This window comes from Nothobranchius furzeri, chromosome 2 (genome assembly GCF_043380555.1).
Source record: "Nothobranchius furzeri strain GRZ-AD chromosome 2, NfurGRZ-RIMD1, whole genome shotgun sequence".
Taxonomy (NCBI): domain Eukaryota; kingdom Metazoa; phylum Chordata; class Actinopteri; order Cyprinodontiformes; family Nothobranchiidae; genus Nothobranchius; species Nothobranchius furzeri.
The window spans coordinates 98,609,596-98,636,220 of NC_091742.1; the positions used below are offsets into that span (position 1 = coordinate 98,609,596).

The 26,625-nt window shown below is 43.1% G+C and overlaps 3 protein-coding genes and 1 long non-coding RNA gene across 4 annotated transcripts in view; 3 read left to right on the plus strand and 1 right to left on the minus strand.

Moving 5' to 3' along the window:
• LOC129162178 (oocyte zinc finger protein XlCOF6) overlaps nucleotides 1-26,625 on the plus strand; it is an 849,318-nt gene that overhangs the window by 447,994 nt on the left and 374,699 nt on the right. The gene's annotated exons all lie outside the window — the stretch shown is intronic.
• LOC129161858 (gastrula zinc finger protein XlCGF26.1-like) lies at nucleotides 1,097-26,114 on the minus strand. The gene is made up of 2 exons (XM_054738359.2): nucleotides 25,249-26,114; nucleotides 1,097-5,852 (listed from the first exon to the last, which is right to left on the minus strand). The coding sequence occupies exons 1-2, from the start codon at nucleotides 25,265-25,267 to the stop codon at nucleotides 4,420-4,422; spliced, it is 1,452 nt and encodes a 483-aa protein (XP_054594334.2). The 5' UTR covers nucleotides 25,268-26,114; the 3' UTR covers nucleotides 1,097-4,419.
• On the plus strand, nucleotides 16,452-16,781 carry LOC139066261 (uncharacterized). The gene is made up of 2 exons (XR_011519191.1): nucleotides 16,452-16,583; nucleotides 16,725-16,781. It is a non-coding gene; the product is annotated as an uncharacterized lncRNA (long non-coding RNA).
• LOC139066228 (uncharacterized) lies at nucleotides 21,279-23,558 on the plus strand. The gene is made up of 2 exons (XM_070548557.1): nucleotides 21,279-23,360; nucleotides 23,502-23,558. Exon 1 carries the CDS (start codon nucleotides 21,279-21,281, stop codon nucleotides 22,968-22,970), a length of 1,692 nt encoding a protein of 563 aa, XP_070404658.1. The 3' UTR covers nucleotides 22,971-23,360; nucleotides 23,502-23,558.

Genomic DNA, 26,625 nt, shown 5'->3' on the forward strand with positions numbered 1-26,625 from the left:
ACGCGTACCGCAGGAGGGCGGGGTCGTGGAGGTTGCCCCTGGCGAGCTCATGCAGGGGCGTATTGGACTGCACAGAAGTCCAATAACGAAACACCACTCGAGTTCAGATCAGGCGGGCCGTTCCTCCCAATCACACCCCTCCAGGTCAAGCTGTCATTGCCCACGTGAGCATTGAAGTCCCCCAGCAGGACAATGAAATCCCCTGATGGAGCACTATCTAGCACTCGAGCCAAGGACTCCAAAAAGGGTGGGTACTCTGAACTGATATTTGGCCCATAAGCACAAACAACAGTCAGGACCCGTTCCCCGACCTGAAGGCGCAGGGAAGCTACCCTCTCGTCCCCCGGGGTAAACCCCAACACACAGGCAGAGAGTCTTGGGGCTAACAAAAAGATAACCTCAGCTTTCCACCTCTCACTCGGAGCAACTACAGCAAAGGAAAGTGTCCAACCCCTCTCAAGGACTTGGGTTCCAGAGCCAATGCTATGTGTCAAGGTGAGTCCGACTATATCTAGCCGGTACCGCTTAACCTCTGCCATAAGCTCCTGCTCCTTCCCCGCCAGAGAGGTGACGTTCCATGTCCCAAAAGCTAGTTTTCTTGTTCTGCCACCTGATCCACATTGCACCGGACCCTTCATGTTCCTTCTGCGGGTGGTGGGTCCACAGTTGGATGAGCCCATGTAACCAGATCAGGCTGGGCCCGGCCGGGCCCCATGGGCGAAAGCCCGGCCACCAGGCGCTCGCTCACGGGCCCCAACCCCAGGCCTGGCTCCAGGGTGGGACCCCGGTAACCCTCCAGGCCGGGTACTCGGACTCTTTGTCTTTACCTCCAAGAAAGATCCTGTGAACCGTTCTTTGTCTCACCCTTCACCTAAGACCAATTTGTCATGGGAGACCCTACCAGGGGCACAAAGTGCCCCAGACAATATAGCTCCTAAGATCATTAGGGCACTTAAACTCCTCCACCACGATAAGGTGACGGTTCAAGGTGGAGGTTTACTCAAGGTCTGACTGTAACAGCTTTCCAGCGTTTTTTGAGAACAAAATCAGAAAATCATCCCCATCTACATCCTACCCCCATCCAACCACCTTCCTCCCAATCATTGTCCTTCTTTACTCCTGTAGATTTCCAGGGCGTTTGCCTCATTCGGAAACACATGAAACCAACATCATACCCTGCTGATTTCATTCCTGCTACCTTATTCATCAGGACGTTTAACCAAATTGACCCATGCATCATAGATTTTATTAATTAATCCCTACAATCTGGCTCTGTACCATCTGTTTACAAACATGCAGTTGTTGAATCTGTCCATAAAAAACAAGTTTGAACTCATCTCAGCCTAAAAGCTACAGACCCATTTCTAAATGACCCCTTTTCTCTAAAATACTGGAAAAGGTTGTAGCAGATCAGCTGATAACGTTTCTTGAACTACACAACAGTTTTGATAACTTCCAGTCTGGTTTTGGTAAAAAGCGTTCAGCAGAAACAGCTTTGCTCAAAGTTTCCAGTGACATCATGATGGCTGCAGACAACGGGGAGTTCACAGTGCTAAGCCGGGCGTACACTGTGTGACTTTTTCACTTTTTTGAGCTGATTTTCCACTCGTGCGAGAATCCACAAGATCGGGAAGAGTTTTGCGCTGAGCGCCGTGTAGTGTACAGGGAGATCTGCCCTGCAAGGAAGTCGTACAGTTAGAGCTGAAGCTGAGTGCTACGAGTGAAAAAGTTGCACAGTCTCCGCCTAGCTTTAGTATTGTTATATCTTTCTGCAGCTTCTGACACTGTTGATCACAGCACCTTAATTAACAGACTTGGTGACTCAGTGGGGATCCCTGGAACTGTTCTAGACTGGTTAAGATCGTACCTTTCTAACAGAAGTTACAGTGTCTGTAGAAAACAGATCAGGTCAGACTCTACCCATCTGTTCTGTGGGGTACCTCCATATCCATTTCACACACACCCTGCTCAGAGATTTTCAGGGGGGAAGGGATTCAGGAAACAACTTCTGGCTAGTTTCGGGGGAACTGTATCTCCGCCGTTTAGCGTCACAAAAGGATTTGCCTCTGAAAGCATGACTAATGTACATCTCAGAAACACAGCCAGGTAAATTGACAACTTCACATTAAAACGGGACTACTTTTTATCATTCCTATCATGCGCCACTCGGCGCAGGGACAAAACGGTGTCATCTGGCTGCTATAATCCTGGCTGTATGAGTGAAACAACAACTTCCTAAGTCAGTTAAAAAGAGTTGTTCTTAAATATATAGAGCCATGGTGCATACTTGCAGTTTCCCGGTTGTAACAATAAGGATGTTACAGGATCACCTTTTAGGTTCCGCACTTTCCCTGTGAAGGCCGTTTCTCTAGCATCACTTTTGGCAATCGGCTACGCCATGGATACTCGGCTGGAATGACTCAAAACATTCTGTTTGTGCAGTGCACACTTCAAAGAGGACGATTACATCAAGAAAACATTTGGGAACAATGAGAGACTCTTGTTGAAGAGTTCGGCCGTAACAGAAATCTGGGTACGTTTTTTTTTTTTTATTAATTTATTCCGGCTATGTCCGCCGTATTCATGCAATCATCTTCACACCAATGATGGTTGATCGTAGACTGCAGTAGCTTTGTCAACAATCTGTGTTGATGTGTGAGTTTTGTGTCGCAAATGCACGTAACGTAGCACAGGTGATCATCATGTACTGTTATACCTGTTGAAGCATTGCTAAACTGAAAAATGAATCGTATTACAGTTGTGCAAAGTTGCAGTGACAGTGGCTTTCAACTTCGACTGGGCGGGGGCTGGAACATCACATGGTAACTCTCCCGGTTCATGACAGAGAACTGTTTCTCTACGACAAAACCTTCAGAGGAACACGGACATTTGGGTTTCTCAGAACCTTTTTGTAGGATTTGAATCACTTTGATCCAAAAAAATCAGGATTAAACTGATCCCATCAGAAGGGTGGATTCAGCATGAATTTCATGCCCTAAATGTAAAGAAAACTTTAAAATTGTATCAAATAATACTATATATGGATCATGCAGTATTTTACAAGATATCCTATATATTCATAAGGTTTTAGTTTTATTTGTTCTTCCATCAGGCTACAGTGATTAAGTAGGCTTTAACGTATTCAGCCTTTCAGTACAGGCCTACTGATCCAGAGCGTATTTATATTGAATCTCAGCTCTGTTCATGAGGAAGCAGCTGGTTTCTCATTGGTTGAGCCAGTGGTAGTTGCCACAGGATCTCAGAGGAGAGGCTTGAAGCGCCCTTCATCAAACAAAGACGATGGTTACAAGGCACTTCAGCAAAAAGAGACTGACAGGGCAGAAGCACAGCTTCGTCTGGCAGAGGAACAACAGACTCTGACCACACTGCAGCAAACCAAGGCCAGACTTGAGATCCGCCTCCTAAAGGCTACGCTCAGACAAGCTGGTGTCTCCACATAAGATGAAGAAGTCTGAAATTATTGTGGAGTTGCAAAATTTTTACACCAGCTTCCAGCACTCACCTGGAAGGTATCTCAGAACAGCGGTTTGGTTTTTGGGGTGAAACTATGTGCTCCAAATACCACAGAAGTCAACTCTACTGGCTGTTTGTATCAACTTCTCTGACCGCTGGATCACCGGCAGCCTTCACCACAAGGACTCGTAGATTCTGCACAACTGGCGTGGGATGGTGTTTTTAATAAAGATTGTTAAACCATACATTCAGACGTATTTTACAACCCAGACATCACAATTTTCTAAGACACTTGGTTTTGCTACATAACATCTAAGTACACATTCCATCATTTCATTCATTGTCCCAGTTATCTTGTTTCAACCATAATTTATCATCATTTGTTCCGTGTCATCATTAGTAAATGGTAAATGGCCTGTATTTGATATAGCGCCTTCTAGAGTCCTGGAAACCCCCAAGGCTCTTTACAACACAATCAGTCATTCACCCATTCACACACACATTCACACGCTGGCAGGGATGAGCTACGATGTAGCCACAGCTGTCCTGGGGCACACTGATAGAGGCGAGGCTGCCGAGCACAGGCGCCACCGGTCCCTCCGACCACCACCAGCAGGCAAGGTGAGTTAAGTGTCTTGCCCAAGGACCCTACGACAGCGACAGACTGAGCGGGGGCTCAAACCTGCAACCTTTCAATTACGGGGTGAGCAATTTACTCCTGTGCCACCGTCACCCACACAGTAGTAGAAATGTAGTATTAAGTTGGTTTTTAGAAACTATTTTTCGCTCAGTCTCAAAATATTATGAAGGTGTGATTTCCCCGAACTACCAAAATGACCTGGTTTCATTTTAGATAAAATTTCAAAAGATCAATAATATTGATATTTCATATTTATATGGAAATATCATATCTTATTGATCATCTATTAAAAGTAACCACTTACGTCATGTTACACAACCAAAAGGCTTCTGTCCAGGGTGGACACCTGTGTGATTGTTTAAACTTATCTTTTTACTAAATCCCTGTCCACAGAGCTCACATATAAAAGGCTTCTGTCCTGTGTGGACTCTCGTGTGTCTGTTTAAATCTGTCTTTCGGTTAAATCCTTTTCCACACAGCTCACAGGCAAAAGGCTTCTGTCCTGTGTGGACACTCATATGACTGTTTAAACTTGCCTTATAACGAAATCTTTGACCACAGAGCTCACAGGCAAAAGGTTTCTGTCCTGCGTGGATTCTCATGTGAGAATTGAAACTTGCCTTATAACGAAATCTTTTTCCACAGAGCTCACAGACAAAAGGTTTCAGTCCTGTGTGGATTGTCATGTGAATATTTAGATTATTCTTATGACTAAATCTTTGTCCACACAGCTCACAGACAAAAGGCTTATGTCCAGTGTGGACACTCATGTGACTTTTTAAACGTGTCTCATGTCTAAATATTTTTCCACAGAGATCACAGGCAAAAGGCTTATGTCCAGTGTGGACACTCATATGACCTTTTAAACTTGTCTCATGTCTAAATCTTTTTCCACAGAGCTCACAGGGAAAAGGCTTCTGTCCTGTGTGGATTCTTATGTGTCTGTTTAAAGTTGTCCGTAGGTTAAATCGTTGTCCACACAGCTCACAGGGAAAAGGCTTTTGTCCTGTGTGAATTCTTATGTGTCTGTTTAAAGTTGTTCGTCGGTTAAATCTTTGTCCACACAGCTCACAGGCAAAAGGCTTCTGTCCTGTGTGGATTCTCATGTGACTGTTTAAAGTTGTCTTTCGGGTAAATCTTTGTCCACACAGCTCACAGGCAAAAGGCTTCTCTCCTGTGTGGATTCTCATGTGACTGTTTAAAGTCGTCTTTCGGTTAAATCTTTGTCCACACAGCTCACAGGCAAAAGGCTTCTGTCCTGTGTGGATTCTCATGTGACTGTTTAAACTTGATTTAACCATAAATTCTTTTCCACAGTGATCACAACTAAACGTTTTAGTCTTTTTCTGGACTTCCCTACAAGAGTCTGCATGTTGCTTCACTATTACACATTCCTTACTAACACAACAGCCTGAAGACCTTGTTGCTAAATGACTTGTCATTTCTGCTGTCACATGGTCAGCTGAGCTGCTCGCTGGAACATCTCGGTCTTCTGTTTGCTGCTGATGAAGCTGTGAGACGAGAGGTTTTTCTTCATCATCCTCACTCTTTATAGAACCAGCATTGAATAGAAATCTGGCAGCATCAGTCTCCTTCAAATGTAGCTGCTCTCTCTCCAGACTGGTCCAGAGGTCATCCTGTTCCTCCTTTATGTGAAGGTGTTCTGGTTCCTGCTGGTCCTCACCAGCACTCTGTTCTTCATGAGCTTCTTCTTTAACCAGCGCCATTATTTTAACACCTGTAGGAAAAACACAGTGAATTTCTGAATGCTGTAACTTTCTATTCACACATCTAACAGTAATATTATTGCTTTAAAGAGCAAGCAACACCCAAATCAACTATTCTTTTGGCTGATAAACTGTATAAATGAGTATCTAATGGTGTTGTAGACATTCAAGTTTATTTATAAAGCGCCAAATCAGGACCAGAGTCGTCTCAAGGACCTTCACACAGTAAACATTCCAGTACAGGTCAGGTCATTAAGCCGATCAGCAACAAGTTTCTTATATAAGGAACTCAGCAGGTCACATCAGGTCACTGACTAGTGTCAGAGTCTTTACAACAATCCTCATACTAAGCAAGCATGCAGCGACAGTGGAGAGGAAAACTCCCTTTTAACAGGAAGAAACCTCCAGAGGATCCTGGCTCAGTATAAGCAGCCATCCTCCACACTGAAATAAATGATTTTTTGGCCCTGTAATTATTATTTCAACTATCTAAATTCTACTAAATAATATTAATTCACTGTTTTTACTTTAAAATAGCTATTTTTCATGTAGTGCATTACTTGGTGATTGTTTGTAATTATGTTTCCTCATTTTTGTATGTAAATAGAATCCTTCAATCCAAGTAATATTCACTTAATCAGTTTGTTGGCTTACTCAGTTGATCTTTCTAAGTAAAATGTAATAGAGAGACATCATTGAACCCTACAACCTTCTGTATTCGGAGCATGACGTCAAAGCCCCTCCCCCACACTTCAGAGGCCTTCATCGTCGTAAGACAGTAACTGTTTGTCCACATGCCACGTTTCATACGTGTTGGGGAATTCGTTGAGTGAGACGTGAAAGAACTAGCACATTGGAACCAAGACGGTAAGTTTTAAGTGAAACAAACTATACGTCCTTGTTGGCTCACTGACTCCTCATTGAAAGCAGCAGCAGCTGCGGTAGCAAATGGTACTTTTTCCCTGCTAGCTAGCTAGCTAAGTTAACAGCTAACTAACTTGGCTGACACGTGTCCTTTTTGCCTGGAAAGGCCCCATTATTATACAAACACATGAATAAGCTACTATCACTTTTTCTTATTCATTCACACTCAAGGAAATGACATCATCCTTTTGATAATGCTTGTTTATATTTTCATGTTTTTACAGAAAGAGCCATGAAAGATCACAGGATTGAGCGTGCAGTGGGGGTCTGCAAAAAAGTGGTCAGCACCTTTTCATTCAGTTGGGCAAAAGAGAGAGAGAGAGCTGAAAAAGGCACAGATAGACCTCAAACTGCCAGACCACTCCTTAAAGACCGAGTGTCCAACCAGATGGGGATCCAGGCAGGCCATGGTTTCCAGAGTCCTTGAGCAGCAGAAGGCCATTGCCCATGTCCTCTCCCAAGACAAAGGAACTCGGCGCCTCATCCCCTCATGGCAGGACATCGATGTCCTTGAGGCAGGGGTGGACATTAACTTCAAAACCAACCGGCCAGCGGGGCCGGTAACTCTGAATATTTACCGGCCCCGCCAAGAATCTACCGGCCCCGCTGGTCAGCCGCCAAAACGAGTCAAAATAACAACTGAACCGTTTTAAATGTAATAAACCTTTATTTTGTACACATTCACAAACATAATAACGTATTCAAGTTTGAATTTGTTTGTTCCCTCAACAAAACTCGAATTTGTCGTCGCATACTTACGGCATACAACGCAGTACATCACCAACTCCGCTTTGCTGTACTCGAGCCATTGGCTGAGTTCGAGATGAGCCAGTTCTGCGCAGATTAGACCAGCGGTGATCGGCGAGCAGTGCATGCCGGTTAGATTTGTGTCCGAATTGACGCCGACTTGCTCTGACGTCATGCATACGTAGGCAACGATAACCTCGTGAGATCAAGGCGGCCGCAGATTTTGGAGCAAGGTGCTGCAGTTGCTCTCCCTCGGCTGCAAAACCTAGAGGATGATGGGAAACGCCTGGCTCTCACCTGATCTAAGATCTGATTGGTTCATATTTTGATCCAAACATCCGGTGGTAGACCATGAAATGTTAGTTGGTCACATGTATTCTGTAAATCATGTTACGTTGATGATGACGACTATATAGGCCATAAAGAGAAATGTGTTTTGTGTTCTTTTGTCACGTTTCCTATGAGCACACTGAAGCTACAGCTGACAACCTTTACTTATTATTACAGTCATGTCTCCATATACAATATATGACATCCACAAGCACGTGAGGATGTGTTTCAGCTGCTAACAGGCACCAGAATAAAAATTTAAAATTGAACAAGTGTGAACGCTAACGCGATATCTTCATCCATCGTCACCCCCGAGCTACATGTAGGGAAATCCAAGAGATTCAACTGGCAGAACTAACTCACTCTCTCTCTGTGTGTCTCTCTCTCTCTCTCTGACACACACACACACACACACACACACACACACACACACACACACACACAGAGACAGACAGACAGAGGAAAAGAGCTGAGAAAAGGCAGAGAGGAAATGGAGGACACCAAGTAGTTTAAAGAAAAACTACAGGTGAGCCGAGGCGCGCCTCGACTGGGGCGCGTCTGATCTGAACTGAGGAGCGGCGAGCAGCGGTCGAATTTCGTGAGCGATTCGCTTCTCGGAGCTTCCGCGGCCGGTGTGTACCCGGCGTAAAAACGCCGGCTTTCAGCCCCTCCCCCTGCTGCTTCCGTCTGCTCTCGTCTGTTTTCCAGGCGAGGCTCTGCTCAACTCGAACACGGCCATTCTCCGCGCCTCCTGTCTTCTTTAAACCGCCAAGAATCGTTCCACCTACGCACACGCTTCTCTGCTTCATACCGTTTCGAACTGTCTCGCTTCTCCTCACCAGTTTTAAAGCGTTTTGCCGGAGATTTCATCAAGAAATCCCATCCCTGTGGCCAGGGGCGGAAATCCCATTTCAGTTTTGGGGGGGACAATAAACAGTAAAATTTCAGAGAGTAATTTTGGGGGGGGGGACATGAAAAACAATGCTCTCTCCTGCGTCTTTGCAACTTGTTTTGCACAGTTTGCCTTCAGCATGTTAAATAATGTTATGAATTGATGCCTTTATGACCACATTCAACAAAACATCTTAATTTCCACTACAGTCAAAGTAGATTAACAACATTGTGAGCACAAAGAAGTTCCAATATTATTACGGAAACACTTTCAAGGCTAACATCAAACTACTTCAAAATGTGAAAATTTTTATTATATTGTTGTGTCAGCAAGTAAAAATGCAGCATAGATTAGGCCTACTTACAAGTATATTAACAGTTATTTAAAAATGAACAGCCCTGGTTAACAACAAAGATTTAATAAAACAACCCCTTTAACCAGGGTTATCCTAACATTTTGATTTATAGAGCCAAAATGTAAATCTATCAGTTGTGAGCCAAATCATCAGCTTTCACAAAACACAAACACTCATAGTATGGTAGTTTTTTTTGTTTGTTGGATACTAAATATGCTCAGATTTAGCTAGCATCATCATGCTATCATTTTAGTTCATTACTGATTTGCTTACCTTCTCATACTGCTTACTTCCTAGCTATTAATAACATGCTAGCCACCATTACCATGCTAGTAAGCATTTGCATGCTAACTAGTGGTGGCATTTTAACTTATTCTTGAACTTTGACTAACTTAACATACTGATTGCTTGGATGCTAATGATAATATGCTAGTTAGATTTAGTTGACATCAGTTATGACCACAGCACTTCCTCTTTTAGTTACTTAAGTTCGAAGCTGACTCCAATCCTGCTGGAGCAACAGAACCTCTTATAGGGGGTCTGGCTGATCGCTGACCATGTGGCAGGCGAGTGTAAAATGTTCTGAAGCTTTCTATTTTTTTAAACAGTTATCTAACCTTTCTTTCTGTGTAAATATGAACACAATGAGAAATAAGTCACTGGAACACAAATTGAAACTTCAGGATTTGACAGGTTTAGTCAGTGAAGAGAATATTCTTCCACCCAACAGTGGAGTCTTTGATCACGAAAATTCCTGGTGCACATTTAGCTGTTTGTCTTAATAATGGAGATTTATATGCAAGACTCTGCCTATTTGTAAAAAACTAAAGTGTCTGTCGAACAGAAACATTTCCATGTCACAAAAGTACCACGTCTCTAAACAAAGGAACCAAATGTACTCCTTCTGGTGTCACTACATCCAACAAATTCCTGGCAGATCACGTCTATGTTCAGCATGTCCAGTCTCTCTTTGTGGACATTACAGACAACTAGATTGTTAAGTCTGTTTTGGTTCATAGTTGCCCGTAACCAAGTTTTTAGCCGGCGCAATGTACTGAAACTCCTTTCCGCTTCACACGACCACACAGGCACCACCATCAAAATCCTGATAAGAACCTCTACCTGATCAAACAAGCCCCGTACCTCCACTGGGAGTCCTCTGAGAATCCCTGCAGCCTCCCCAACACTGGTACATGGGTATTTGTTCTGGAAGAGAGGCAACTGCACAGCAAGGGAAGCTCTGTTTAGTTCAGGATACTGATCTAAACGGTCATCTAATCCTCCAGTGAGGAGGGCACTTTCAACCTTTACCAGAATATTTAGACTTTCCTGGTCAAAGCGTTCTGCAATCTGAACATCAATGCTGTCCAACACTTTGAAGAACTCTGCCCTGTAGAAATCCACTGCTTTCCCTGTGACACGGTTTGCCGCCTGGATGGGCTCAATGGATTCTACAGAGTCAACCACTGCTGTAGCTTTCTTGTACAGTGCAAGGTAGCTCTCATCATCTCTCTTTCCCCTAAGAGAAGTCCTCACGTGATTGACAGCATCCAGCATACCAGAGACTGTTTGAATTTTCTTCTGCAGTGAAACATTCAGGCATTCTAGCTCTCCAACAACAGCAGAGGCAAGTGTGAGTCCCAACACAGTCTTCCCTTTGGTAAAGAGCTGAAATAAGCCACTGGCAGAAGAGGCCATCTTCGATGAGCTTTTGGCCATTTCCTCCAGGCTGTCGAGTACTCTCCTATACTGCTCTAGCACAGCTATTATTGCACAATTTCGAACAGTCCACCTTTTTGGGCAAAGTGGTTTCAAGGTGATGAGAGGAGCGTGTTCACAAATAGCAATGTTTTCAAATATGCTCCTGAACTTTCCTGACTGTCCAAAAATGATGCCCAGCTGGTGCACCCAAGAAAGGCAGTCACGGATCAGAAGGCTGGCAAAGCAGCCAGCTTGTGTTATCAAATTGACACAGTGAGCACCACAGTGTACATACAGGGCTAATGGCTGCTGCCTCCTCAGTATTGCCTGTGCACCTGTGTACTTTCCTGCCATGTTTGCAGCGCCATCATAGGTCTGTCCACGTAAACCTGACAGTGGCAGATTAAGTCTTAACAGAACATCAGCTGCCACCTTTGCGATGCCCTGGCCTGTTGTATCAGAAACCCTATACAGTCCAACAAACTCTTCATGTGGGACAAGGTCATGGTCCACATAGCGCAGACAGACACTCTCCTGTTCTGCACCAGTAACATCCTGAGTACATCAATAATGACAGAAAACTGCAAAATGGGAAGTGCCTGGATTTCCCTTGTAATTCCACGGATTACTGTATTGGCCATGATGTTCAAAATTTCATTCTGCAATTTGGGGCTTGTGTACATGGTTTTACGATCTGTTAACCACTTTAACAAAATGGGATCATCTTCTTCTGCCCTGAGTTTTAAGAGCTGATGCAGATTTCCACTGTCATCTGTGTGGCCTCTTATAGCTTGTCCCTGTCTTGCCACAAGACGCACAGAGCTACAATTTTCCTAAAGCAATGCCTAGCCACCTCCTGTTGACTCCAAGTGCTGGACAACTGAGCACTGATAGGATTCGACTGATGTGCACTGACACTGACATAGTGGCAGTGGGCTTGAGAATTTTGGTGCACTGTGAATTTTGCAATGGCTTTTTTCCAATTTCTGAAGCCTGAGCTGATGAAAGCAACATCAGCTCTTTGTCCAAAGGAGGACTGGTGTGAGAACCCTTTGCTGCAGTAAAAACACAAGACTCCTCTCAATGACGTGCTGTAGTGTAGCCATGGAAAATCATTAAACCATTTCTGCTGGAAATAGGGCTGCAACAAACGATTATTTGGATAATCGATGAATCGGATGGGGTCTCGACATGATTAATCGATTAATCAGATTACATGGGGACATTTTTAAAAACTGCTAGGGAAACGTTATTTTTCTCCTTCCTTCACTTTATTAAACACAACATTATTAGAAAACAGTTCAATAGCAGAAAAACAACATGCCATCACCTATATTGTCTTATAAGGTGTATAGACAGAGACCCTAAGCTACACCTATCTGTGACCTAAAATGCTTGGTCCAAGTTAAACAGCTTAAAGAGCAAGTCAACCCCTACCAGAGTCTAACTCCACTCCCACTTCGTTTGAAAAATGCAACAAATGCTGTTGCCTGGCAGACCGAGAGGGCGGAGCCGCTAACAAACACACACTCAGGCTCACGACAGCATTGTGACATCATAATGTACCAGTTAACATCATAGCATACTTCTTAGCCAATAGTGGTGGCAGATTTCAATTAAAATACAGTGCAGAGTTTTTACCTGACAACGGCACAACGCTGCCAGTTTTAGGCAGAATATTTAAATTTTAACTAAGATGCACTGAAGTGCCAAATTATTGACGACACGTGTCTGCAGCACGATTAGACACTCATTTATTTAGTTTATCAGCAAAAAAAAGTTTATTTGGGGGTGACTTGCTCTTTAAGGGCAATTCTCATCTGTTTTGTTTGATCTCATCTGTAGACATTTATTATAACTGGGGATGTCAAACAACTAATTTTTAAATGTAATTAAACATAGGCTGTGAATTAATCAAAATTAATCACTATTTCCAAAAATGACTGAAACAATACCAAATAAAACAAAAGTAAATGAATGCCATCCTCCTTGTGATGATGCCCTGGGCAACCGCCATAAAGTCACATCAAGAAATGCTGCTGATCATTCCAATGATCCCAAATAGACTCACATTAGGCCACATGAAAGCAACTGAACCCAAAAATATATTAACCAGTATATAACTGCACTCTCACACAACACGCCTGCAGCAACAGTTAGGACTCCTCCCTCCCTTTTAAAAGCGTTTTTGCTTCTGAGGACATTGTGGTTGTAAAACCACATGTTAGTAGTCTGGCCCCGGTGTGATCAACCAGTTTCTGCGGGAATGTGACGGCGGAACCGGTTCGCAGCGGCGCGAGTCCCCCCCCCCCCCCCGGTTAATCTAATAGGGTCGCGTTTACGATTTTATAGACTTTTTTTAACGAGCTTAGGGCATGTCTAGCCTGTGTAATAATCCGGGGCTTGGGTGAATCACTTTTGAAAAGTTTTTAATTTACCCGGACACAGAGCTCTCTCCTTCCTCGCTGATGATTCTGACATGCTTACGTTTAAGATGCTGCATCATCACCGTAGTACTCCCGTGCCATGCCAAGTCTGACCTACAAACGTTGCATGTCTTCGCCTGATTTAACTGAAAATGCTCCCAAACTTTAGAAGTTTTTACTTTTTTGGGGTCTCGCTTCTTCTGCCATGTTCCTCTTACAAAACACCTGCCGGCTCTCCACCGGTCTGCACGCAGCGGCGGGAGGGGAGGGGGCTTTTGGAAGAGTTGCGCAACACAACGAATCGATGACGCAATTCGTTGCCAACGCTTTTAGTAATCGATTTTCATCGAATTTATCGATTCGTTGTTGCAGCCCTAGCTGGAAAGTCAATGTCCTTTTCGAAAGAGTTTGTGTTTCTATACACTGAGATGGTGGTTGGTATGGTTTTGTGCAGTCACTAAGATCTGAACTAAAGCGTGCATCCAGCTGTCCTGTATCATTGCTGGTGCTGGCAGTAAGGTCATTGTGGCCCGTTGTGTCATCCTCCACTGTCCCTGTGCTGGTGCTGCTGCTGACCGCTGCATCTCTGTCCTCGCTGTCTTGTGAAGTCTCAAGCTCTCTGTCTCGCCCTTCAACCACTTTCCCTGACTCTGAGCACTCTGACTCCTAGAAAAGAAATAAATATTTCGAATATTCAGAATAACCCACAGCACAATTAAACACAACAAAGTTGTGATCTTTACAACACTGAATGTCCTCATAAGAGACTGACCTGAGACTCGGTGCCTGTGTCTGACAGGCTCTGGCTGCCTGTGCTCCAGTGACTGGACTTTGCCTCATGAAACCATTTAGAAACAATTTCATTTCCTTCTTATAGATGTCTTTATCAAAATGCAAGTTTCTACTTACTTGACGTTCTGGAGCATTAAAAAACGACCTGATGGCTGCCGTTTTTCATTTCTCTGCCATTTCAACTGACCTGGTCTGCTGACAGTTGGACAGCAACACACACACAGATGGGACGTTGTCATTAGAACGGAGCTGGAGGATATTGATCAACAATAATATCTTGCCAATTTTGTATATCTCCATAAGCATCTTTTCTTTTTGTTTTCATTTCAATAACAAGACTGTGGCCTAAAACGGAATAAGCGATTCAGAATAAAGATTTAAACGTAGATCGTTAATAGTTGAAGCAACATGTCCTGAAATGACACGGCTCTCAGCTGACCAGCAGCTACACGTGTGGACCGATGCAAAGCATTAATTTCTAATATATCTAACTTTTTCACAACAGAGAGAGAGAACATAAATGTCAAATTAAAATTTTATTAAATCACATAACATGAAAGCTACTAAAATCCAAATAGTTCCGTATTGATTTTAATATATTTGAATTGTTCCTTCTAAATATGTCAGAAAAAATAACAAACTTCAAATCAGCTTTCACAAGTCAAGTGTCAGAATGACTAAAATCTCTTTAATAAATCATAGAAATGTTTGTAGGCTATTAGAGAATAACTCTGTAATATTTAATAACTTTATCTAAGTCCTACTGAACCAAAAGATACACAAAATCTAAAAATACATTCTTGAAATATTTGTTTCATTTTAATAATAGAAATTAAAAACTTTTACTTTACAAATACACTAAACATATACATACTCTATACTTTATCTTTCAGTTTAATCGATCTCTCACTTTTCTCTGTTTTCATGGTATTTTTGGGTCTGTGGCCAACGGGATCTTTGGCTCTATGTTTTACACGGAGAGCTTTGAGCAACGTGCCTCCTCCACACATCTGCTGCTACCAGCTCATCCCTAAGCTGCACGGCGCACCTGCACTTTGACATGTTGTACACAACTGCAGAGGCTGGGGAAGACGGGATAAGAGCGGTTAAACGCTGTGGTTTTCCATACATTGGACCAGCTAGTTTTGATTCTACCACATTCATCTGCTAAATAGGATGAAACACGGACATTTTCATCGATCTATAAATGCTCCGCAGATTCCAGGGAAGACCGTGAAAGCGTACGTGTCCGGAAAAAGGAACTTTTGGTCACCTTAGTGAATGGAATAATAATAGCGGAATAATCCTGGAAATGCTGGAATGACCAGAGAACATGAAGTGACAACTTTTTTTTTTTTTTTTACTGTGGTGGTGGTGGTCTGTCATAAAGGGATCTCCGACCGGTGATCAAAATGTAAAGATAATCGGTGTCTACGTTTGACATTTATGACCACATTTGACATACATATTTAAGTTTGTAGAACAAGCGTGTGATAAATGACTTACTGCTGGAAACCGCTGGCTTTTTGATTCCCGCCTCCTGTGAGCCTGCCGCGGGCTGCCGTGAAGCTGTGAGCGAGGCAGAGCCGGCAGCCCCGCCCATTGGAAACAGCGCATGTGGACCGACCGTACCAAGTTGAGAAATTGGGGGGGGGGGGGGGGGGTGGACTATAATTTCTCAACAATTAAAAACACATTGTTCTGTATTTGCAGACTAACTTTTATGTTGTGGTTATGTGGGTCCACTTCGTCTTTAATAGTGAACTTATAGTTCACGTGACTATAACTAGAATCGTGCAGTACGTGCACGAATCGTACAAGTGCAGTACGTGGCTAGAGGCGCGCAGGTTCACGCGCGCGAAACAAAACGGCAGCTTCCTACAGGGCGGGGCCATGATGAAGGTGAACGCCGGTGTGTAAATGACAAATAAGGCTTGGGCGTCACCCGGGCGGTAAGTCGTCAAGTATTTACCGCCCGACGAGAAAATTTAGCGCCATTGGCGCTCGGGCACTTTAAAGGTCCACCCCTGGTTATTGTTAAATAAATATCGTGAAATAATCGAGATCTCAATTTCATTGAAAATAACCGTGATTTTCATTTTTGCCAAAATTGAGCAACCCTACCCAACATGCCTCTAGGGCTGCTCGATTATGGCAAAAATGAAAATCACGATAATTTTCAATGAAATTGAGATCTCGATTATTTAGGACGATTTTTCAAATTTATGTTAATTTTATTTGTTTTTATTCAGTCATAAAATTGCTCAGGGCACAATCAGGACAAAAATAAATAAGAAACAAGATGATCACTAAAAGAACTCCTGATTCCCAGTGTAAAGGTGAACTATTTCTTTATGTTTAACAACGGCAAAGGTATACGGGCTTTTATTTTGATAGCGTCATAGCAACTGTAGCCAAGTAGGGAGGCGCAACGGGCGCAACACAGAAGAAGCAAACGGAAATCTATTAGAAGTGAAGACGGAGCAAAGGATAGGCTATTAGCAGTTCACGGAGAAGAAGACAAAGAAAGTTTGAAGAATACTTCTGTCTAGCTTCAGTTGATAAGGGGAACAAGGTTTGTAATTATAATTCAGAATGTTGTTATGAAAACGGAACGTGTCTATATGATTGTATTAATTGTGAAAACGACTACCAATGTAATCAGTTATGCATTATGGTTTATTTTATGATTTATTTATTTTTTGTTTATGCCTAGCTCTTACGTTGGTTGGTTGATGATACGGACGGCTCAATAAATCATCATTCACCATCAGTTCCGGCCTTCTCGATATTGACTGAATGCTACAGTAAGAGCTTGACCGCCCCCTCTTGCCGCACGGTGTGGTTTCACGGTTCAACGGCAGTACCCGCAACGTCCAGCAGAGGGCAGAAGTTGGTCAGGAATTGAAACGGATCAAGGCAAAGTAAAATGGAAGACTTACAGGCTGCAACAGTAAGTCAAACGGCCCTAACTGAACAGATGACAACTCTGCAAAGGGAAATTCAAGACCTAAAGGACTCACTTCAGGATGAAAGTAATGCGAGACAGGACATTAAAGATTCAATCAAATGCAAAGAACAAATGATAAGTGAACTTCAAGATAAAATTCAAAACACGTCAGATCTGCCAAGACGCTCTGAAAGAGTTAAAGTACAAACAGAAAAAATGATAATATATCTACGGGAAGAAATTATCAAAAGGGAAAAAAGAATGCTTGTCCTTTATGAGCAATGGAAAGCACAGGCACGTGAAACAAGAGAAAAATTAAAGGAAGATATAACAGTGAAGGAGATGTCAGAACTTGCTGACATAATAGAAGAAAGGAGAGATGATCTATTAAAGTTATATTCAGAAAATAGAACCCAAATGGCACCATCATCTGACGTAAGGAGATAGATCGATGCATGTGAAGCAGTAACTAAGGAGATCATAGGGATAATTCTGGAAAGAATAAGTGGTGTTGATGGAGATTTTGATGCAGATCGTGAACAAGCTCGTTTACGTGAACTTTTAGAGCATGAATACGCCATTTCCATATATGGATCAACTGCAGCATCAAATCGCAGCCAGCGATCCTCAGCTTCCCATCTTACAGCAAAACGAGCTGAAGCAGCAGCAGAACTAGCAGCAAAGGAGGTGGAGTATGAGGTCGCGCTGGAGGAACAAAGACAACAAGAAAAAATAAGGGCTCTAGAGGAAGAGCATAAAAAACAGGTGGCAGTTCAAAATGCAGAGTTAGAACGCCTGAGAGCACAAAGGGATGTGAAAGCAGCTCGAGCCAGATTTGAAGCATATGACAGGCATTTACTACAAGTGGGTGATGTACAGTCAATTACAGATGAAAAGGTGAGCCCAAACATCCCACCTAAACAGCCGTTACCAGCAGTCTCCTTTGGTTCTGTGCAGACAGCCCCCCCTACTGTTACTGAGTTGGCACCAGCAGTGCAGGAAGCTCCCTCCAGTGTTACCCAGCTAGCACAGGCAGTTCAAGACAGCATAAGATTAAACAAACTTCCTACGCCAGAACCAACAGTTTTTAGTGGCGACCCAATGCATTTCATTGAATGGAAATCCACATTTACATCACTGATTGATCAAAGGGGCATCTCAGCAGCAGATAAACTGTACTATTTAAAGAGATATGTAACAGGGTCAGCTCGCAAATGCATTGAAGGGACTTTCTTTAGGAGTGATGAAGCCACATATAAGGATGCTTGGGACAAGTTAAACCAAAGATACGGCCAGCCCTTTATTATACAGAAATCCTTCCGAGAGAAGCTATCAAACTGGCCAAAGGTGCAGTCCAGAGATGCTGATGGATTAAGAACTTTTGCGGACTTCCTAAATGCATGCATGCTCGCTATGCCTCATGTAAAGGGTTTGCAAATACTTAACGACTGCGAGGAAAATCAAAAATTACTGCACAAACTACCAGACTGGATAAATGCAAGATGGAACCGACAGGTAACAAAGACTTTAATGGAAGGTGGTGAGTTTCCAAGTTTTAGTGACTTTGCATCCTTTCTCTCTGTTGAAGCTGAAGTTGCATGTAACCCATTCACCTCCATTCATGCCCTTCGTTACTCTGAAACTAACAGCGACAAAGGAAACACAAGAGAACGAAAAGGGAACAAAGCAAGTGTTTTTAAGACAAATTCAACGGAACAAAGTGACACACAGTCAATAATAATAACATCAAAGGATTTTTCATGTGTTCTGTGTCAGATTGAACATCCACTCCACAAGTGTCCAGACTTCTTAAAACTGTCTCTAGAAAACAGAAGAAAGTTTGTGAAGGAGAATAAACTTTGTTATGGTTGTCTAAAACAAGGTCACAATGCCAAAGACTGCAAACGCCGCTTCAGTTGTGATACCTGCTCAAAGAGGCATCCTACCGGTCTTCATGACGACAATTATTGGAACAGCCTACAAAAAGAGACACAAGTGAGTGTAAATAATGGAACTCAAGTTAACTCACCTGCAGCAGCGACGGCTATGTCACTCAATGTTACCAGACCTGAACACACAATCAGCACATCAATGATAGTTCCAGTGTGGCTGTCAACTGCTCACAACCCACTCAAAGAAAAACTGGTTTATGCGCTATTAGACACGCAGAGTGATGCTGTCTTCATTGATCAGGATGTAACACATGAGCTGCAGGCAGATGTTTGCCCAGTAAAGCTAAAACTGACTACCATGATGGGAAAAAATGCAGTTGTAAGCAGTGAAAGGGTGTCTGACCTCTTGGTGAGAGGCTATAACTCAGCCACAGTCATAAAGCTTCCTACGGCATATTCAAAGGACTGCATCCCTGCTAACAGAGAACACATACCCACATGTGAAACAGCCAAACAGTGGAGTCACTTGCTGCCCATTGCAGATGAAATCCCTCCACTTCTCAGTTGTGAGATAAGTCTCCTCATAGGTTATACTTGTCCTAGAGCTCTAGCACCTAAACAAGTAATCTTAGGAAAAGATAATGAACCTTATGCTCTTCGGACTGATTTGGGATGGAGCATTGTTGGCAACTCAGACCCCGAAGAGAAAACAGACATGACAACCAGGCTTTGTCACAGATGCACCGTTAAAGAGGTTCCTCCTTCCACTCCAGCAGACGCAATACGTGTATTGGAAAGAGACTTTAAAGACGCTGAAAGAAATGAAAAGACTGTGTCACAAGAGGATCTATTATTCCTCCAAAAACTTGAGGAAGGCATAGTACAAACGAAAAAGGGAAATTATGAAATGCCATTGCCGTTCAGGAAAAGACCACAAATGCCAACTAACAGAAAACTTGCTGAAAGCAGACTAAGTCAACTGAAACGCAAACTCATGAAGGATCAAAAATACAAGGAGGATTACATGAAATTCATGAATGAAATGATCAAAAGAGGTGATGCAGAAGAAACTGACGATATTGGACCACCTGGTGAGACATGGTATATACCTCACCACGGTGTTTATCATCCAAAGAAACCTGACAGGTTGCGCATAGTTTTTGACTGTTCAGCTAAACACAATGGTACCTGCCTTAATGATCATTTACTAAATGGCCCTGACATGATCAACAGTCTAACTGGTGTTTTGGTGCGCTTCAGACAGCATAAAGTCGCTCTAATGTGCGACATTGAAAAAATGTTCCACCAGTTTCAGGTTAAGGAAGATGATCGCAACTATTTGCGCTTCTTATGGTGGGAAGATGGTGACGTTAACAGCCAGCCACAAGCATACAGGATGACAGTCCACCTTTTTGGCGCTGCTTCATCCCCAGGGTGTGCGAACTATGGACTCAAACATCTGGCTAAGGAAAACAGATCTGCATATCCTGTAGGCTCACAGTTCATAACCAGGGACTTCTATGTAGATGACGGAGTCACCAGCGTACAAAAAACTGAGGATGCTATTCAACTAGTAAAGGAAGCACGTGAGCTATGTGCAAAGGGTGGATTAAGGCTGCATAAGTTTGTATCCAACAACACTGATGTTTTAAACAGCATCCCAACATCAGAGCTGGCAACAGATACAAAAACAAAGGACTTGACATTCAAAGAGGCGCAAACAGAAAGAGCCCTTGGCATTTATTGGAATGTAGAGAAAGACTGCTTTACGTTCAACATCATGCTGAAGGACCAACCCCCAACCAGGCGGGGCATCCTATCAGCAGTTGCAGCAATATATGATCCCCTCGGATTTTTAGCTCCTTATGTGCTCAACGGCAAGGGAATTCTCCAAGAAATGTGCCGTCAAGGAACAGACTGGGACGACCCAATACCAGACCACCTCAGGCCACGGTGGGAGTGCTGGAAAGGAGACCTGCAAAATTTAAAGAACGTCCAGATAAACAGATGTTATGCTCCTGCAGAATTTGGAGAAGTGATCAAAGGAGAATTACATCACTTTTCAGATGCAAGCACCGCAGGATACGGCCAATGTACCTATCTTAGACTCACAAACAAAAACAAAGAAGTTCATTGTGCCTTTGTCATGGGCAAAGCACGTGTCTCACCCACAAAGGTCACCACTATACCCAGGTTGGAACTCACCGCAGCCACAGTATCAGTCACAGTGAGCAAAATGCTAAAGGAGGAGCTGCTCTACGATGATGTAGAAGAGTTCTTTTGGACAGATTCAAAGGTCACTTAAGGATACATAAATAATGAGGCAAGGCGCTTCCACACGTTTGTTGCGAATAGAGTGCAGAAAATACGGAGCCACACTTCACCGCAACAATGGTTTCATGTACCTACTGATGAAAATCCCGCCGACATGGCTTCCAGGGGCACTTCTGTAAAGGAACTGCTTTCATCCAACTGGCTCACCGGCCCTCAGTTTCTGTGGAAAGGAGAAATACAGCTTCCAACAAGAAAGACTATCGAGCTCCCAGTAGGAGACCCAGAGGTGAGAAAGGTGCAGACCCTAAACACTCAAGCTGTAAAACATGCAAGTCTCAGTGACCACCTCACAAAGTTCTCCTCCTGGTCCTGTGCAGTTAGTGCTGTAGCACGTCTCAGACGATATCTGCTCAAAGACAAATCAAAGACACTCACCACTGTAGCTGAAAGAAAAATAGCTGAAACTGTGATCATCAAAGATTTGCAAGGACAAGTGTATCAAAATGAAATAGACACACTCAAAAAAGGCAAACAACTCCCAAAGAACAGCAAAATAAGCAACTTGGATGTTTTCATAAACAAAGACGGTGTGCTCAAGGTTGGTGGAAGGCTTCAGCTTTCATCTCTGCCCAATTCAATCAAACAGCCAACACTCATTCCCGGAGAACATCACATTGCAAAACTGATAATCGCACAGTCTCATGAAAGAGTTAATCATCAAGGAAAAGGCTTCACCATGAATGAGATACGATCCAGTGGCTATTGGATCCCAAAATTGAGCCAAAGGGTTTCCTCCTACATTCGGCAGTGTGTGTTCTGTCGTAAACAAAGAAGGCCTGTGGAAGGACAAAAAATGAGGGATTTACCCACAGAGAGGACTGAACAATCTCCACCCTTCACCTACTGTGGTATGGATGTTTTTGGACCATTTCTGACCAAACAAGCACGTAAAAAACAGAAAAGGTATGGACTCCTTTTCACATGCTTCTATTCACGTGCAGTGCATGTTGAAATGTTAGAGGACTTATCTACGGACACCTTTATAAATGGACTCAGATGCTTCATCGCTCTAAGAGGCTCTGTCAGACAAATAAAATGTGATCAGGGTACTAATTTCATAGGTGCCAAAAACGAACTCAATGCAGCACAAAGTGAAATGGACACTGGCAAGCTATCAGCCTTCCTTGCAGAAAAACAATGTGATTTTGTTCTAAACACACCTCACGCAAGTCACGCAGGTGGAGTATGGGAACGACAAATACGGACTGTGAAAAATGTTCTCAACGCAACATTGGCTCTCACTCCAGGTCGGCTTACTGACTCTTTACTCAGGACTTTTCTCTATGAAGCAGCTGCAATAGTAAACAGCCGCCCTTTAACTACGGACAATCTTAACGATCCAAACAGTCTGGAGCCACTAACTCCAAACCATCTCATCACAATGAAAACTTCAAGTGCTCTGCCTCCACCAGGAACATTCATAAAAGAGGACATGTATGCACGAAAGCGGTGGCGCCAAGTTCAGTACCTTCTTGAGCAGTTCTGGAGCAGATGGAGAAAAGAGTACCTTCAGAACCTTATAGTGAGACAAAAATGGCACACACCTAAAAGAAACATGCAAATTGGAGACATAGTGATGGACAAAGATGACATGCTACCACGCTCTCAATGGAAACTTGGTCGAATCGTGGACACTGTGCAGGACACTGATGGACTTGTCAGAAAGGTCAAAATAGCCTCTGCAGACAAAAATCTAAACAATAAGGGCCAACGTGTCAGCAAAATGTCTGTGGTAGAACGCCCTGTTCATAAGTTGGTCTTGTTGTTAGAAGACTGTAATGTTTGAATCTACAATGCTTTAAAGTGTTGGAAAATGTTTTATTTATTCATTTTTTGTTTTTGAATTTTATACAAAGTATCTGTTAAGCTACTGTTATTGTTATGGAAAAATTATTTGTGTTTATATGTTCAATAGTAAATAATTTGGTGGGAGTGTAAAGGTGAACTATTTCTTTATGTTTAACAACGGCAAAGGTATACGGGCTTTTATTTTGATAGCGTCATAGCAACCGTAGCCAAGTAGGGAGGCGCAACGGGCGCAACACAGAAGAAGCAAACGGAAATCTATTAGAAGTGAAGACGGAGCAAAGGATAGGCTATTAGCAGTTCACGGAGAAGAAGACAAAGAAAGTTTGAAGAATACTTCTGTCTAGCTTCAGTTGATAAGGGGAACAAGGTTTGTAATTATAATTCAGAATGTTGTTATGAAAACGGAACGTGTCTATATGATTGTATTAATTGTGAAAACGACTACCAATGTAATCAGTTATGCATTATGGTTTATTTTATGATTTATTTATTTTTTGTTTATGCCTAGCTCTTACGTTGGTTGGTTGATGATACGGACGGCTCAATAAATCATCATTCACCATCAGTTCCGGCCTTCTCAATATTGACTGAATGCTACACCCAGTATAAAAAGACCAATATACTTATAGCTCATAGTCTATGACCCAAGGGCTATAGACCTTGGTTTAACTCATTTAAGTCTAACCAGTACAGATCCAAATACCAATATCTTGCAAATACTGACAGCAAGAATTATACAGTGGCATTTATAACAAATACATGCAAATAAATTGATGTTCACAAAATGTTGCATAACATTTATTGAGTCGTGTCAAGGTGCTGTAGGAGAGTGCACCAGCACCGTGTCCTCAGAGAGATTAGCTATTATTTATCAGCGTGAGGACCTTATTTATAAACTATTTATTTACAGGCCCATCAGTTAATGTAATAATTGTCCCAACCACAGCTGCACCCCCACCCTCAACCCGGTCTCACAGCAATCAGGGGCAAGCTGCATGTGTGTTTAGCGTGCCGCACGCGCACATTTAGCCGTTTTTAGCGGCTCAGGAGTCCGCAGGTGCGGTGTGTGTGTCACTCACTCTGGTTACTCCAACAGGAAGCCAGCTCTGAGAGCTGTTTCTATAGTGACTGACTCGTCACTACATCATTCCCTTTCCTAATGTCCTGAAGAACGGTCCGGAGCGCAGGCGGAGTGTTTAGCTAACCTGAAGCAGGAAATGTCGACGACAGTTATCCAGAAAGTAGCTAAGAGTTACCAGAGATGTTTCTGAGGTGTTCGCTAGGTACTTCTAAGATTTAAAAAGTCAAGAAGGGGGTCTGAGAAGCTGCTAGAAATAGCGTCAAAGTCACTAAGTTGGCAACACTGTGGGAGGAGCGCTTCATTTGCAACTCAGGGCAGCGCAAGCGGGAGGAGCAAATAATCGGCTTGTTTTGTTTTTTATAATCGCTCAAAACTCAAATCGTAATCGTGATTAAAATTCGATTAATTGAGCAGCCCTACACACCTCCATCTAAAAGGCTAGGTTATCCAGAGTTATCTCTGTAGTTATGCTGCTATAGGCTTAGACTGCTGGAGTACACATTGACCACTTTCCACACTCGACTACTTTCTTCTACAGTCTGCTCTTTAACTGTTTTATTTCCTGCTATTTCAGCTGTTAACTTTATTTTCTCTCTAAGTGTTTTTCTCCCCAGAAGAAGCTACAACGATGTTCTGCTGAGCTGTGGTGGCCTCATGGAGGGGGCCATCGTCTAGCACACTGCTGCTAACCACTTAAACATTCTCCCTCTCCTGATAATAACTTTTTACTCTCTTTGGCGTTGGATGTGCTACTACTAGTTTACCCGTTTAATTATAGATCCACTAGGATAAATACTATAAAGTTTATCTCTCACCAAATAGAATATTTAATAAGAAATTACAACGTAACCATAGAAACACTACTTGGTGTGTGTGTGTGTGTGTGTGTGTGTGTGTGTGTGTGTGTGTGTGTGTGTGTGTGTGTGTGTGTGTATGTGTGTGTCTCGGATGCATCTAGAGAGACTAAAGTCTAAAGTTATCTCTGACTGAAGGTGACCTGGCTCAGCGAGTCATGTCTGGTGTGAGAAGGACCTGTGCAGGTAGATGATGAGGAGACTCGCTGCTCGTGAGCAGAGGAACAGCTGATGAGGCTGGTTACTAGTGTGTTAACACAACAAAAGCAGGAGGACCATGGGGCTGGAGGCCTACGCAGGTTGGTGAAAGACTCACTCACCATTCACAAGCTCGCTCATCGATCCCTGGTGCCAGGAGCTCCTGACCAGTTATTCAAGTCCGTTTCCAGGTCAACTCCTCGAGGCCCCAGCTTCTCCACTTCTCTTCTTCTTCCCGTTCCAGTCACTCATCACTCCGTCACTAGCCGTTGCTACTCAGCGGCTAGCTCCCTCCGTCCCTCCTCCCACTCAGCTCCCACTTCCTGCTCCTCTCTGCCGACCCAGCCTCACAACCCCGAAGCCCCGCTAGCGGCCTGAGCCCCGGAACACGGAGACCTGGCTCCAGACAACAACATGGCGTGTTCTTCACCGTACAACGACCAGAAGAACCACACGGTGAGCCACTGGCGCCGGTGTCGGTACAGGATCTGCTCGGGGTCCAGCGCCCGCTGATGACGTCACAGTACTGCGACTCTACTCGGCTTTCACACACACACGTTTTGGAAAGACATCAGCAGTTTTGTTAATAAATTCTTGTTTGTTAACACCTAAATGTTTTCTTTATAATTGTAATTTGTTAATAAAACACCATATTATCTTTGTTTAGTAAAGAATGTGAAACTACATAAAACCAACATCGGACTGACAAACAATAGAACAGTTCTTATATGTGAAGCCATATCTGTTTGTATTAATGTGGAGTTCGTCTGTATGTTTCCTTAGTTGTTATCTAAATACATTCTTTGATTCAAAATATTGCTTGGTGTCTTTCAATAAAGTTCTTATTTTTATTTTGCCCCGTTTCCTCAACATCAAGAGCTTTTGAGGGTCACCGTTTATCATTTGCTTTTATTTTACATTTCCTTTAGAAATTCAAACATAGGCTGTGTTCCAGATGAGCCAGTTCTGCGCAGATTAGATCACGGGTGATTCGGCGCGCAGTGCTTACCGGTTAGATTTGTGTCCGACTTGACGTCGACTTGCTCCGACGTCACGCCTACGTAGGCAACGATAACCTTGTGAGTCTAGGCAGCTGCAGATTTTGGAGCAAGGCGCTGCAGTTGCTCTCCCTCGGCTGCAAAACCTAGAGGATGACGGGAAACGCCTGGCTCTCACCTGATCTAAGATCTGATTGGTTCACATTTTGATCCAATTGGATAGCACATCCGGTGGTAGAACATGAAATGTTAGTTGGTCACATGTATTCTGTAAATCATGTTATGTTGATGATGACAACTATATAGGCCATATAGAGAAATGTGTTTTGTGTTCTTTTGTCACGTTTCCTATGAGCACACTGAAGCTACAGCTGATAACCTTTACTTATTATTACAGTCATGTCTCCATATACAATATACTATATCCACAAGCATGTGAGGATGTGTTTCAGCTGCTAACAGGCACCAGAATTAAAATAGATAATTAAACAAGTATGAACG